The sequence below is a fragment of the Malaclemys terrapin genome, chromosome 7 (genome assembly GCF_027887155.1).
Source record: "Malaclemys terrapin pileata isolate rMalTer1 chromosome 7, rMalTer1.hap1, whole genome shotgun sequence".
Classification (NCBI taxonomy): Eukaryota; Metazoa; Chordata; order Testudines; family Emydidae; genus Malaclemys; species Malaclemys terrapin.
In genome coordinates this window covers 14818634-14832580 of record NC_071511.1, presented here as the reverse complement: position 1 = coordinate 14832580, position 13947 = coordinate 14818634, and the positions used below count along the sequence as shown (strand labels likewise).

Genomic DNA, 13947 nt, shown 5'->3' with positions numbered 1-13947 from the left:
AGCATGACAAAATTACTGCATGACTTTTCTCCTGCCCTTTCTTCCTTGATGTCATGGTTTCTTAGTAAGGTAAGAAATGCCATCCAGGATGAGGTATGTATGTGCTACCACTGGCCCATGATTTCTCAACAGAAAACACACTGAACATTATTTCATAGCCCACTACACTGCAAAAGCTGTAGACACAAATTAGCTTGTTCCTGCACCAGTTCAGATAGGAGGTTCAGGTACAATTCCATTGACTTTGTGGTCATCTTATACTTTGAGTATCATTATACAGCTATGCAGTGCTGCAGAAGTCTGAAGAAATGGTGAGGAGGTCTATGCTGCAGCATCTGACACCTGCTCAGGGTACGTCTATACTTATCTGCTGGTTCGGTGGCAAGCAATCGATCTTCTGGGATCGATTTATCGCGTCTTGTCTAGACGCGATAAATGGATCCCAGAAGTGCTCGCCGTCGACGCCGGTAATCCTGCTCTGCGAGAGGAGTAGGTGGACCCACGGTAAGTACCTTTAAGTTATTCACGTAGCTGAAGTTACGTATCCTAGTTCGAACTGGGGGCTTAGTGTGGACCAGCCCTTAGTGAATTATTTTGTGAAGACTATTTGATGATGCCACTCAAGTGGGAAGCCATAATTTTCTGTCAACCTTGTCCTTACTGTGTCCTTTACATTGAAGAAACCAAGAGTGCATCTCCACTGCAAAGCAGATCCCAATTTTAATTAATATAGTCTGCTATCAGAGCAGTGGTAACTCTAGATTACAACTGCATATATACAAGGTGGTACTTATTGCTCTGAAGCTGCCCATCAGAAAGAGGCAGAAATTGACATTAAAGAAGTAGATGTAGTAGAGTATGACAAAATTAACATGGTCCCCACCTCGTTTCCTCTCCACAAGTAAAAGAAACACTTAAAAAAACCCATATCCAGCAGCCATTTAGGTAAAAGATTTGAGAATTCACAACTATAAAGAATTTTATATAAGTTCTTGATTTTTGACATGAAAAACCAATAGTTTTACCAAACTCTTTAATTAAAATATGAGATTGAGGAAGCTATACATTAGCTATATAAAATTATTATATTGAAGTTTTTGCAGCAGTGAAACTTATATGAAAGATTATCATAGAATTGTAGGCCTGGAAGGGACCTCGAGAGGTCATCTAGTTCAGTCCCCTGCACTCATAGCAGGACTAAAGTAGACCATCCCTGATAGGTGTTTGGAGATTTTTAAGAGGAGGTTAGACAATGATGGAGATTCCCCAGCCTCCTTAGGCAATTTATTCCAGTGCTTAGGTTGATGTTGAGACTTTATTTCTCATATTCAGACATAACTGTCTGAAGAATTCTTTGAACTTGAGAAAAGGGTGGATAGTTTCATACGAAAGTTTTGGGGAAATATCGTTTTTGAGTTATTGAAGATTTTTTTTTAAAAAATTAAAACTATGATTCCAGCATTCAGACAATTTATTTGTGCTCATCATTAACTCAAAAATAGCTCATCGGTATGCAAAAACATCCCACACATTGCATATAGTTAATGATCGTTGCAGAGTCAGCACTTAGCCATCTTTTGGCTAAGGAGAAGAGGGGTGGTAGAAAATTAACATACTACACAAAATTTTCAGCTTCCTCACTTGGCATCTGGCATGACTACAATTGATGCTTCATTAGAAACCCTGTCCCCTTTGTGACCTCACAATGAACAGTCCCTGTCAAGGATTTTAATGAGAGTAGGAAGGCCAAGGTTCAGTGCTTCTGAAAATCCAGCTCTAAATTATTCATGTATTCACACCACTGTTTTCTGTAATTTTGTACCATCTTAACCTATTCTGTAATTTGGTAAAATATTTAGAACTACAAATATGAAAGTCTATAAAATAGATATTGGCTGATAAGCCCCCATTCCACATGAGATATTGTATTTGAGTTGTAAATACTCTAACTGATCCTTTAAAAGACAGTAATCCAAATAACATGGATTTTTTTTTAAACAGGTAAACATTTGTGGATTCAACTATAATTGACTTAGTGATGTTGAGTTGCCTTTCTTCTTTAATTGTCAGTGATAGCCAAACACTTGTTTCATGTATAACTTAGCTTATAATATAAACAAAAATGTGTACAGAAAGGAAAATGTGCTACGTTCAGTGTATTTTCTTGATGTGTACCTAAGTTGTATCATAGAACTATAGGGCTGGAAGAGACCATGAGAGGTCCTTTAGTCCAGTCCCGTGTGCTAAGGCAGTTTTGATTTTTCCATGTGATACAGTTACAGCCCTTACTCTTGAAATCTTTCTGATTAGGTACTCTGCAGTACTTTGTTATTAATATTGAAAAACAGTGCAGAAAAAACATCCCAGTTAAAATAGATATTTCTTCTTTAGAGCAAAAACTGAAAATCTGTTGAAATTTGACTTTAAACCCCTCCCCCCCATGTTACCATAATAATTTGGATATATTTATATTAAAACATGATCACCATTTAGTGGCAACTAAAAACAATACATTATTGTGACTGTTTTTAAAAAAATCAGAACAAAACTGTAATTTATTATAGTTTTGCCTTCATTATACACCATGTGTTGGTGGATTAAGCACAACAAAACGCTAGTATTCTTTAAAAGTGTCTACTAAATATAATAAAAAGAAGATAATTAACATTTAGTTCGTTACATTTAAAAAAAAAAATCAGATGTACATATTTCTATTGCCTGTTAGGTGTACCTAAGCCTTTTCAACTATTACAAAAAAGAAAAAAAGTCATTGTTTAAAGTCAAAAACATTCAAATCAGTTGATACAACATTACAGTACAGTCAACTAACATCACTGAAGATCTAGTCTTCTTTTCTCAGTTTGAGTCTTTAGACCAGAGTGTTATAGAACTGGTTCAATGCCATTTCAAAACTGTATGTTAGCTGTTGCAGGACACTGTACTCTCTACTGATGGCTTCAGAAGAAAGAGGCTGTGCTAGCGGTGAATCACAAGGTAACCCCAGCCTGTCATTAATTTTATTCAGTACTGTAGTTAGAACAGCATTAAGTTTAGCACAACTAAAAAAAAAAAAAAATTGGAAGCTAGGTGAAGCTGCCATTTGTGTCAAACAATTGCGATACGCTATACTAAAAAATTCTGAAATATCCACCTGTCCTCACCGCTCTGCCACAAACTAGCAAAGTCAAAAAAATACAAAAGTCTTCAACTTTTCATTTTTGCAGAATAAAGCAAAAAAGCCTTTGTGCTCCTTACTACCAGAAGCAGAATATCCTCTGAGTTACCACATGTAATAGCTTCTGGATGTGTCAACTTGGGTTGGCTTGGTCTCTGCAGAACCATCCTTGTCTTTTTCACTGTCACCTTCCCAGAGATTAATAAGTGGAGGATAGAGCTCATTCAGTGGGATTGAAGAGGTCTTTTGCATATACTTTTTCAATGAATGGTGGTAGTTTTTTCTCTTAAACCTTTTAGCAATATAAACAGAGACGGAGGCAAGGCTGATCACAGCAAACATTGAACCCATTACAGCTGCAAGGGCGGTACTGGTTTCTTGGTCGGAAATGTCAAGGGCAAAAGCTGCATTTTTTGTTGTAACGTTAACACAAGACTTTTGAGTTTGCTGATGGATATTTGATACAGTTAGACAGACCTCGTAATCTGTGGATGGCTGCAAATGAGTGAGGTTATATTCATGTACATCAACTGGGACCCTCGCGGTGTATGTAATGTGAGGGTTATCAATCTTCATAGTGGCTGAGGACCATTTTAAATTGGAGGTCATGACATTGGAGTTAACCTTCCAAGAAACTAATATCGAATGAGATTCAGCTTGCTTGACATATATTTTCAGCACTTGTGTACCATCCAAAAGAGTTCCATTCACTCTTATAGTAGCTACTCTTGTATCAGCCCCCTCTATATTTTGAGCAACACATGTATATCTTCCAGAGTCTTCAATCTGAATATTCGAGATTTCCAGGGTACCTTCACTACTCAGCTTGTACTTGTCTGAGAGACTTTCAACTGTTATTTTATTTCCAAGTGGAGTTACCCAATAAATTTCTGGTTCGGGTTCTGCCATGGCTCGACAATCTAGAAACACTGTCATGCCAATGTCCAAATTCAAATGATTTGGAAAAGTGTCATGAGAAATCATTGGAAGACATTGTTCACTTGAATCCTGTATTAACACTTCTTTCACCTGTTGTCCTCTGTATTCAGGTGGCATAGCACAAAACATTGATAGAGGTTCCATAAAACGGATATTGGTTTTGTTTGAGTTGATCCAGTGAATGACACAGTCACACCTGAGTGGATTACTGTGAATACTGATCTCACGCAGATTTGGAAGGGATTCCACTGTCTTTTGGTAGACTGCGTTCAAAGCATTGTTGTTCAGCATCAGGCTTTCCAGAGCAGGAACATTACGAAATGCTAAACGATGTATATAAGACAACTTTGGATTGTTGGTAGCTTCAAGCTTTGTAAGTTCAGGTAGGTTGTCTAGTGCATACCTATCAACAGAAACTAGTTCTCCCATATTATTGATCCCAAGTTCTTTCAACCGCAGCATATTTTTAAAGTCACCTTCTTGGATTTTGTGAATTGGGTTTTTGTTGAGGTCAAGGAATTTTAAATTTGGAACTTTCTCAAGAGCAAGCTGAGGAACCTTGACTAGTTTGTTATCATAAAAGGAAAGACTTTCAAGACTATCCAAGCCTACTAATGCATTTCCAGGAATATCAGTGAGGTACATACCTGCCAAAACCAGACTTCTTAAATTTGAGAGTGGCTTGAAGTTCATATCTAATATTCCAATCACTGGATTTTCTCCAATCATAAGGATCTCCAGGTTAGGAGTAGAATCAAACCAACGACTGTCAATAACCTTTAATTTGTTAGAGTTAAGATGAAGTCTTAAAAGGTTCCTCAGGCCAGAAAATGCATTTGCAGAGATGCTACTAATCTGGTTATGGTTTATATATAGTTCCTGAAGATTGCAAAGGTCCTGCAAGCAGTAGTCAGTCATCTCTGTTATCTGGTTTTCCTCCAGATGTAAAGTAGTGAGCTGAGTCAGATTTGAGAGCCCCACATCTTTGATACTGGTAAAATTATTCTGTGAAAAATCTAACTCTGTTAAATTGAAAAGCTGTTGGAGTTCATCTGTGGTCTTTGCAATGTTGTTGCTTTGTAAGAGAAGAACTTGAGTGTCACTGGAAAGATTGCTGGGGATTTTTGTTAAACGAAGGTCATTGCAGTCAACTGTTGTAGCTTCTCTGTAGGTCGATTGCGGTGTAAACCATGGCCTGATTTCACATACACAAAGCTGTGGACATTCATTATTCTGTATGGAAGGCTCAGCTCCTGAATTCATTAGCAATTCTAGCACCAACAGGCAAGCTATTAAAATCAATCTAATCCTAGCCATGTTGGTTTGCTAGTAAGTTCAACTGCCTAGCCCCTTAAAATAGCACAAGACTGAATATATAAATCAGTATCAAGAAAAAAAAGTAAAAATTAAAGTTTAGGTTGGAACCCTTGGACATTCAGAATATGGAAGATGCTTTTCAGAGTCTCTTCACTCTTCTCCTTTGTTCCGAGTGCTTGTACAAAGCTCTGCTGCATGAGTTGGTTAACCCAAATCAGTATCTGGAGAGGTGCCTGAAAAGCAGATTAGGACAGATGTTATGTTTATTTCATATACATTTTTGTACATTTCATATGTTCATTTTCATGCACATTCCTTTCATTTCTTCCTTCTCTAGACAAAGTTATTTAAAATAAGAAACCTTTTAATTTCCAAATTCCTTAAATGAAAATTCCACTTAGGTACGGGAGAAGCTCTTTTCTACAGTTGATTCAAATTAGAACTATTTTTGATATTCCTAGTTGACTGAACATTAAAACATGTGTAACCACTAGAAAACAAAACACTTAATTTACAAATACATCACAAAAAGACTAACTGAAAATTTAACGTTGAAGCGTGTTGTCTTGTTTTTCTTGCAAAACACTAAAGATACTGAAACCCATTAAAATGTGTTTCGAACTGGAGGTAGGCCAGGGAAATCAGCGTTTTGAACTCAGTATTGATTAGATTTAAGGCTTGTGTTCACTTTTCGGCTCAAGGCCAAGCCAATGTAATATTTTAGGTTCAATGGCACTGAAATCTTGCAAGATGTTCTCTTCAAATTTCAACTGACCATTGGAAAAATCTTCCAGGACTTCCATCATCCTGGGTTGATCTCACCCAGTTCCTGAGAATGGGGTCTACTGGTTTAGGATCTAACTGCACTCAAAACAATAGTGATTGGATTTTATCTAGGGAGTCAAATCCAAATGAAAATTTTGGAGGTCAGACCCTTGTATATCAGAAACTCCAAGTCTGCATAAGAAATGCAAATAGATTTGATGTACAAAAAAGAGGTTAAACAAAACTGATAAAATACAAGTTAGCCTGGAAAATAAGTTTTAAAATACAAATTTCCAATATGATATTTAAACAATAAATGGATTATGAATGTTTATTTATTGGACTAATGACATTTTATTTTAGTTTTCAAAACGTTGATCTTTATTTCTGTGTGTCATATAGTGAGCACAAACTTCATAATGACTGAGCTACTTCTCTTCCTCCTCCTCAGACTCCCCACATGGTTGAAGTTGCCTCCAATTTTAGCTTCCACTGACCCAAAATATCAATGGCTGGGTCTCCCCTATGATGATAGGATTCATTATTCCAATAGGTTGGACAGTGTAAGATAAATCTATATAATATACTACCCTCAGTATCCCTTTAATGTGTTTCTGTTAATGAAAAGGCTCTTTTAAATATATATGGAACAACCTCCCATATGGGCTTTCAAAATTTGAATCTAGAAACTGTACCATCCCACTGCAGATCACCTGAGATAAAGACGGAACTCCATTAGCTAGTAGCAGAAGTAGGCTGTTGTACTCTAATGAATCAGGGTCATGGCATACACTTTGTCAGTATCTTACATATAGAACTCTACAAAAGACCTCCTGCTTGGTATCTTCATTCTCTTACTGTGAGAGGTTTCTCCCTATTGCTGGAAACTATCTCCTCTCCAGATTGTCATCATCGCTACTGCCTACAAACTGTGGAACCTAATATTGCAGTCCTTACCCAGAAACCATTCCCACTCAACTTCTGTGAGGGCTTTGTCTGAGCCCAGTATTTGAGAAAACATCTCCTAAATGTAGCTGTTTGCATTGCATTGAGCATCTGTGGGTACAGTATTCACAGCATTTCCTAATTACTATGCAAAGCTTGCCAACTGTAGGTGTCACATTAGACTGAAGTTATTCATAAAAGAGAGCCTTTGAATTAAAGTAAAATGTTTGACATTATTTGGGAAACCTATTCTATTAAAATTTCTTGAGTCATTAAATGTGCCTTCAAGGCATATGCCAGGCTCTTGACAGAAAACTTCTTGATGTTTGCTTTCTAAAAAAACCCAAACCAAAACTCTATAATGGAATGTTTTGTATATGCAAACTTAGTGATAGATAATTTCCTCTGTATATTGTGAATGTAGTTTTGTGTGTGCAGTCAAAGTTCAGTATTCTGTACAACTACTATATAACCCCAATCTTGGTGGTAGAAGGAGGACTTTAATTGTTAGATTCTCCCATAGACACATGTAGCACCAAACCAGCCAATGTCTTGAGGTTCCTTAGTAAAGTTTCAGGGCATAGTTTATTTTCAGCTCTTCACAAGTCTCATTCCAACACTAACCTATTCTGTTTCTCCAGTTCAGAGACCTATAGCGTTACAGTGGCAATGATGCTACCATATAGACTCCTTTTCTCTAGTGGTACTTATGGTGGGAATTTCAGCTATACCTAAGCTTGTTACTCAGTGGCAATTGGAGAATGCAGATCAAGTTTCTTAAACTCATTGTAAAGGTACTGACAGTCTACCACATAAGGCAGATACAGTTATTGAAATCAATGAGACCCCAGTAAGGAATGGGGCAAAACTGAGTAAGGGTGTCAAGATTCGTCCTCTGGAAATTTACTAGGAGATGCTTAGGCTCATACTATAAGGATTATGACAATGTTCACCAGAACCAAGGATGCTTGGGGAAATCATACTCCAGGGTACTTGTGGATGAGAGAACTCCCAATCAGATGTACTTATCTTAATTACCTTTACTTAGAAAGCAGATATAGACCGACTATATTTGAAATAAAGGGCAAATGGAAATGGAGAAATAGTATGCCATTCTTTAGTAAAACTGTTAGATTGTAATCTTTAGTAAGATTTCTTAGACTGTAAGCTCTTTGGGTCAAGGAATGCCATTTTCTATGTTTGTGCTATGCACATTACATTGGGGCCTCAACCTAGTAAAGGCCCCTAGAAGCTGCCACAATATAAACAAACCAGGTAATGGTTTTCAGAAATATCCCTTAGAACATAAGAATCGCCATACTGGGTCAGACCAAAGGTCCATCTAGTCCAATGTTGTCAGTAGCTACCGGTGTGGTGCTCTGCTCTTGTTCAATAACAGTCGGCTGCATGCGTGTTCCCTCTGTGTGCAGATAGCTGACACAGCAAACCCCAAGAGAACCCCCAAAGACCACAGATTCTAGTAAGGTACAAAGGAACCCGAGCCAGTTTTATTGTCAAACGAAGCACAGTAATAGTTTCCCGTAGACTGTACAAGACATACTACGAATTTGTGCCCCCTGGCAATGGACCGTCTCAGTCAGTGGTGGGACTTTCTACTGCCCCCTAGGCCAGACAAATATGCGCACTCCGGGACCTACTTTTATACAGTTACAGGACAGATTACTCATCCCTACTGACGTATTGAGGTACAGCCTCTTGGCTCATTAGGGTGCTGTCTCCCCTTTGATCATGTTGTTTCAGACAAACAGATCTATCCATCATGCTGTCCTGTCTTTAAGATGCACTTGCCTTGTTAGGTCTGTGGAGTGTCCTTGTATCGGGCTGTCCAGGTGCCATCTTGGCACAAGTTCCTCTTATTAGTGCTTATATGTGAATGCACCTGTGTCTAGCAACCCTCTTCTCGCCAACTTCTGTGAGTGAGGCCTGCTTCTGGCTCACAGCACAGCTTTTGCTTAGCAATGCCTGGAAGTACTTTGGTTCAGGCTTCAGGCCTCAGACTGGGCCTCTGACACAAGAGCTTATGTTTCAGGGCCTCATCTTACTACACCCAGTATCCTGACTTCCGACAGTGGCCAATGCCAGGTGCCCCAGAGGGAATGAACAGGTAATCAAATGCAAATAATTCATTTAGTTTTTCTGCAATGACCTTATCGTCCTTGAGTGCTCCTTTAGCATCTCGATAGTCCAGTGGCCCCACTGGTTGTTTAAAAGGCTTTCTGCTCCTGATGTACTTCAAAAAAATTTTGCTATTACTTTTTTGAGTCTTTGGCTAGTTGTTCTTCAAATTCTTATTTGGCCTTCCAATTATATTTTTACACTTCATTCTAATACCTGTCTCATCCTAATAACTGGAGTTCCTCTCCCCCCTCCTCAACCCCCGAGAGGTATCCTCAGTGCGGGAGGATACCACAACATCATCTAGAACAACTATGGGATCATTTCCTTCAGGCGTGGGTGGATTTTAGAGACAACTGCAGTTGGCAGTGTGCACCAAACCAGACAAGGCAATTCTGCTCCAAGTGTTCACTCCTGTGGAATCCCTTCTATAGCATATACTATATAATTGAAGTGAGAGGCAGACAATGGGTTAAAAATCTCAAGTTTCCAACCCAAGGAGAGAGATTACTTTCTTAATCATAGGAGGAGGGAATGAAGGGGAAGCTCCAAACTGTATTATTAGGAAGATAGCAGTTGGATGAGGAAATAAAGGTCAAAAAGTCATCTGGAAGTAGAATATTTCTGTGGTGAACGGTATCAAGTTTGTGATTCAGATAAGCTTCAACTGTTTTTATTGAACGCTTGATAGAGTATTCCCTTTGGGGTTATTCTAACTTAAAACAGTAGCGCCTGAGATGTACCAGTTTTTGCTTTACATTATTTTAGGGAGGGGAGATGTTGGTGATCAGATGCTGGCAGGCAGTGACAGCCTATTTGCAGAAGGTACGGGAGATCTCCAGAATTCTAACTTAAAGGACCGTTTTCTCAATCTTTTAGAAACTAACTCTGACATACTGAGGGAAAGTCTGTCAGAACAGCACTCTCAGATTAATTTTACACTGAAATAATAAAAATTAGCTATCTGAAAATTGAATTAATGGCTTAAATTACAATTTAAATACCAAAAATAGTTGCTAATATTAATTTGAATATTTAAATGAGTTTGTTTCTGCCATGTTCTTGTACTGCTTCTGTAGGATTTCCTGTGAACATTCAAACAAAGGTACTTATAGGCAAAAATGCTCAGAGAAAGTGAATGTCAAGGTCACAGGCATCAATATTTGAACCAGTATTGCTAGTTTGCTTGTCCAGTCAGGAAACAGGAGCATCACCACTCACAAGTAAGCAATACAGCTCAAATATACATGTCTGATTCAAAGAGTTAAAACACAAAATCTAAAGGATGTTTGTTGAATTGATTATTTAAATTTATTTAAGGAAATTTAAATCTTCTCATGGAATATCCACAAGCAGAAAAAGAGCATGACAATTATTCAGTCCAGATGATTGGTTTACCCCCATTTTGGCTACATGTATCTACGTTTAAAATTTTACCTATAAAGACTTCATTAGCTTTTTCATTAGAATTTTGAATAAACCGCAAAAACAAACTTTGTTTAATGCTTATATCCCATCATTTGTACATTATATTTCTAGCCCATATTGTGTAAGGATACATTTCTGATTTTATTGAATGGAGTCTTGGTTTCTAAACACTGTAGACATATGGCTTTAGAAGCCAACTGTGACACTTTCTCTCTTCTCTAGGTAAGTTATTTTCTACTGCAGATAGATTTAATTTTCTTTTTTTCCCCACTGAAAAATGTTCTTTATAAATGACTTGCACATTATTGGCTCCAATCTCATCCAGCCCTAGGGCAGTTTGGATGAAGCTATACATGAAAATCCAATGTAATCAAAAAGCAAATTCTGATTGGCTTCAGATGCCCTAGCCCATTTTAATGCTTGTGCGAATGACAGTCCTGAGACCAGTGTGTAAATCAGCAGATGGGGGTGGGGGGGAGGCAGCAGGTCATAGGAGTTTGAAAACTAAAACCAAAGGTGCCACTTTGCTGAGCTTAACAAGGAACCAGTAATTATGGAAAACGCAAAGCATACTGGAGAACAGCTAAATAGGAATATGAATGGAAACTCTGCTTTTGTTCTACTGCTTTATATCCATGTATTATTTCCCTTAGTGTTTCCAACAACCAATCATGCCTAGATACCATGGTGATGGGTGCTCCCTGTAGGCTTGGCACAGCATGTCTTTGCATCTGCATGATGATTATTGTTTGCAGTTGGGGTCCTTATGCTGACTCTGCACAGAATGTTTTACATTTCTTGAGCTACATAAAGGCAGATGTACTGTTCACTCCTGCAGCTTGGTTCCACGCCCCCTCACTCTACTGCCCATGGAGAGAGACTGCAGAGTAGAACTCTATGGCACACACCAGTATGGAGTCCCCCTGCAGGGCGTTTCTGCATAATGACTTCCCCTGCCTAATGTGGGGAAACTATTGTAGGGTTCGTTTTTAAAAACTGCTCTAAACAAACTTCTTTATTGATCTTTTCAAAATAGGTCCAATCCCGTGATGTGCTAGATTTCAGCTCCCAGTGACTACAATGGAAGCTGCAGTTACTCAGCAAGATTGCACTCTGATTTGCCTCACAGTGGTTTTTAGAGTGGCTTTGTATGCACACACATCTTTGTTTGTCAAATGTTTATATATCTATTCTTGTTATTAACTCCATGAAACAAATAGTTGGGGAAACTTGAGATAAGGAAGCTAGAAGCTTTGGAAAGGATTTTCAGAAGGACTCAGTATTGGCGTATATCTGCTCCCACTGTAGGGCAGTTTAGGGCAAACTTAATCATTTTGAAAATTCCATCATGTGCCTATATTGGGACCAGCAGCCAACAAGTGGAATTTAAGAAGATGATTGAACAAAGGCTAAAAGCTGCTGACCTCTGCATAGGTAACATAGAGCACAATATCTGATCTATCTTTTGCAGCATTATAGCGACCGCGGATGAACTCCTAGGATCCATTTCCCTAAAGCAGCAGTCTTGGATCACAGAGAAGATTATAGAGTTGTGTGATCAACAAAGGCAGTTAAGAGCAAAAAGGATGAGAGATGGATCTGCAAAAAACAATATTCCTGTATGACATGAGAAAGAGATGGACTCAAAGTGGCAAAAGAAGATTGGCTTGAATAACAGTGCACTGATACACAAAACTCCTTTGCAGTAAATGCTGCTAGGAAGACCTATCAAACCATCAAGACTCTTTTCAAAAGTTTTCCTTGAAGGAAAAATACCATTTCACCAAACCCTTGGTAAATATTGCTGATAACTATAGACTATGAGCAAAATTAACTTGATATTGGAAGTGAACATGGCAGAAGAGATCTCTATGAGAAGCTCCCCCTGTGATTGAAGACATTGAGGAAGCTGTATAGACACTGAAAAGCAATAAAGCCCCTGGATTGGATAACACATAAGCAGAACTAATTAAAAGTGGTGGAGACACACTCATCCTGGCATATCATAACATTGTTAATGTGATTACGGAGTCCGTAAGATGGCCCAAGACATGGACATAGTCCCTGATGGTTCCTATTCATAAAAAGGAAATTACCATACAATCCTATTGACACACTTTAGCAAAATACTGCTGTGCATCATTCTGAAGAGAATTGTTCCCAAGGTAGAGAACTCTCTGGGCAAAAACAAAAGGTATGCAGCAAATATTCAATCTGTATTTGCTATGTGAGAAAGCACTGGAGAATGAGGAGAAAGTGGTCCATGTCTTTGTGACTTCTGCTAAGGGGTTTTGATAGCATATTGCATAAACCTTTGAGCAATCCTGTTGGCTGGAGTTGGTGAAAATATAATGTTGATACAAAATCTCTGTGGAAACAGAACTGCTTTGGTCTTTATGGGGCACGAGCAAAGTAGTTGATTTGACTTGAGGATAAGTGTCAGGCAGGGCTGTATGCTATTACTAACTCTCTTCAAATGTGGTGTTGGAAGAAATCTTTAAAAAGCCATGGATGGAAACCTACAGGAGGGCGTATTCTTGGTAGTTGAAAAATTAGTCATCAGGGCTTCCCTGATGAAATCTGACTGGATTGTGGCAAGAAAAAAAAAAAGTGCAAAAATTGTTTGAAAAAATTAGTGGTAGATGCAGAGACTTTTGGTCTAAGGCTATCCCACAAAAAGACAAAGATAAAGACAGGTATGTTTGCAGTGTTGTTTTAGCCATGTTAGTCCCAGCATATGAGAGAGACAAGGTCGTTGAGGTAATATCTTTTATTGGACTGACTTCTGATGGTGAAAAACAAGCTTTTGAGCTACGCAGATTGTTTAGCATAAGTAGTTAACTTGTGCCCTACAGGATCATTCAAGGTTAACTATTTATGGTAAACAATCTGTTCCATCTGAGTACCTTTCCCAGACCTGAAGAAGAGCTCTGTGTAGCTCAAAAGATCTCATCCACCTTGTTGTTTTAAAGACAATGGTGACATCCAAGTCTGATGAAAAGGCGCAGATATTTTCTACCTAAATGTCAGGAGGCATTGAGCACTTCAAATACCTAGGTTGTATAACTACAAGGGATGCTAAACACCACTTAAAGATCTGACATAGAATTGGACTTGTGACTGCTGCTCTAGTGACCTATTTGGTGAAGCAAAAGGTGATGCCATGAAGTATAAAATGAAATTGTTGCAGTCTCTTGTCTTCAGTGTCTTGCTATATGCATGCAAGACATGAACATTAAAGA

General features: G+C 38.3%; 1 protein-coding gene across 1 annotated transcript in view; it reads right to left on the bottom strand.

Moving 5' to 3' along the window:
* Positions 1–1016: 1016 nt before the first annotated feature.
* Positions 1017–13947, bottom strand: part of LRRN1 (leucine rich repeat neuronal 1) — a 35384-nt gene continuing 22453 nt past the window's right edge. Inside the window, exon 2 of the mRNA XM_054035569.1 lies at positions 1017–5664. Within this exon, the coding sequence (XP_053891544.1) occupies positions 3281–5431 (2151 nt within the window). The 5' untranslated portion in view covers positions 5432–5664 and the 3' untranslated portion in view covers positions 1017–3280. The remainder of the gene's footprint in view (positions 5665–13947) is intronic.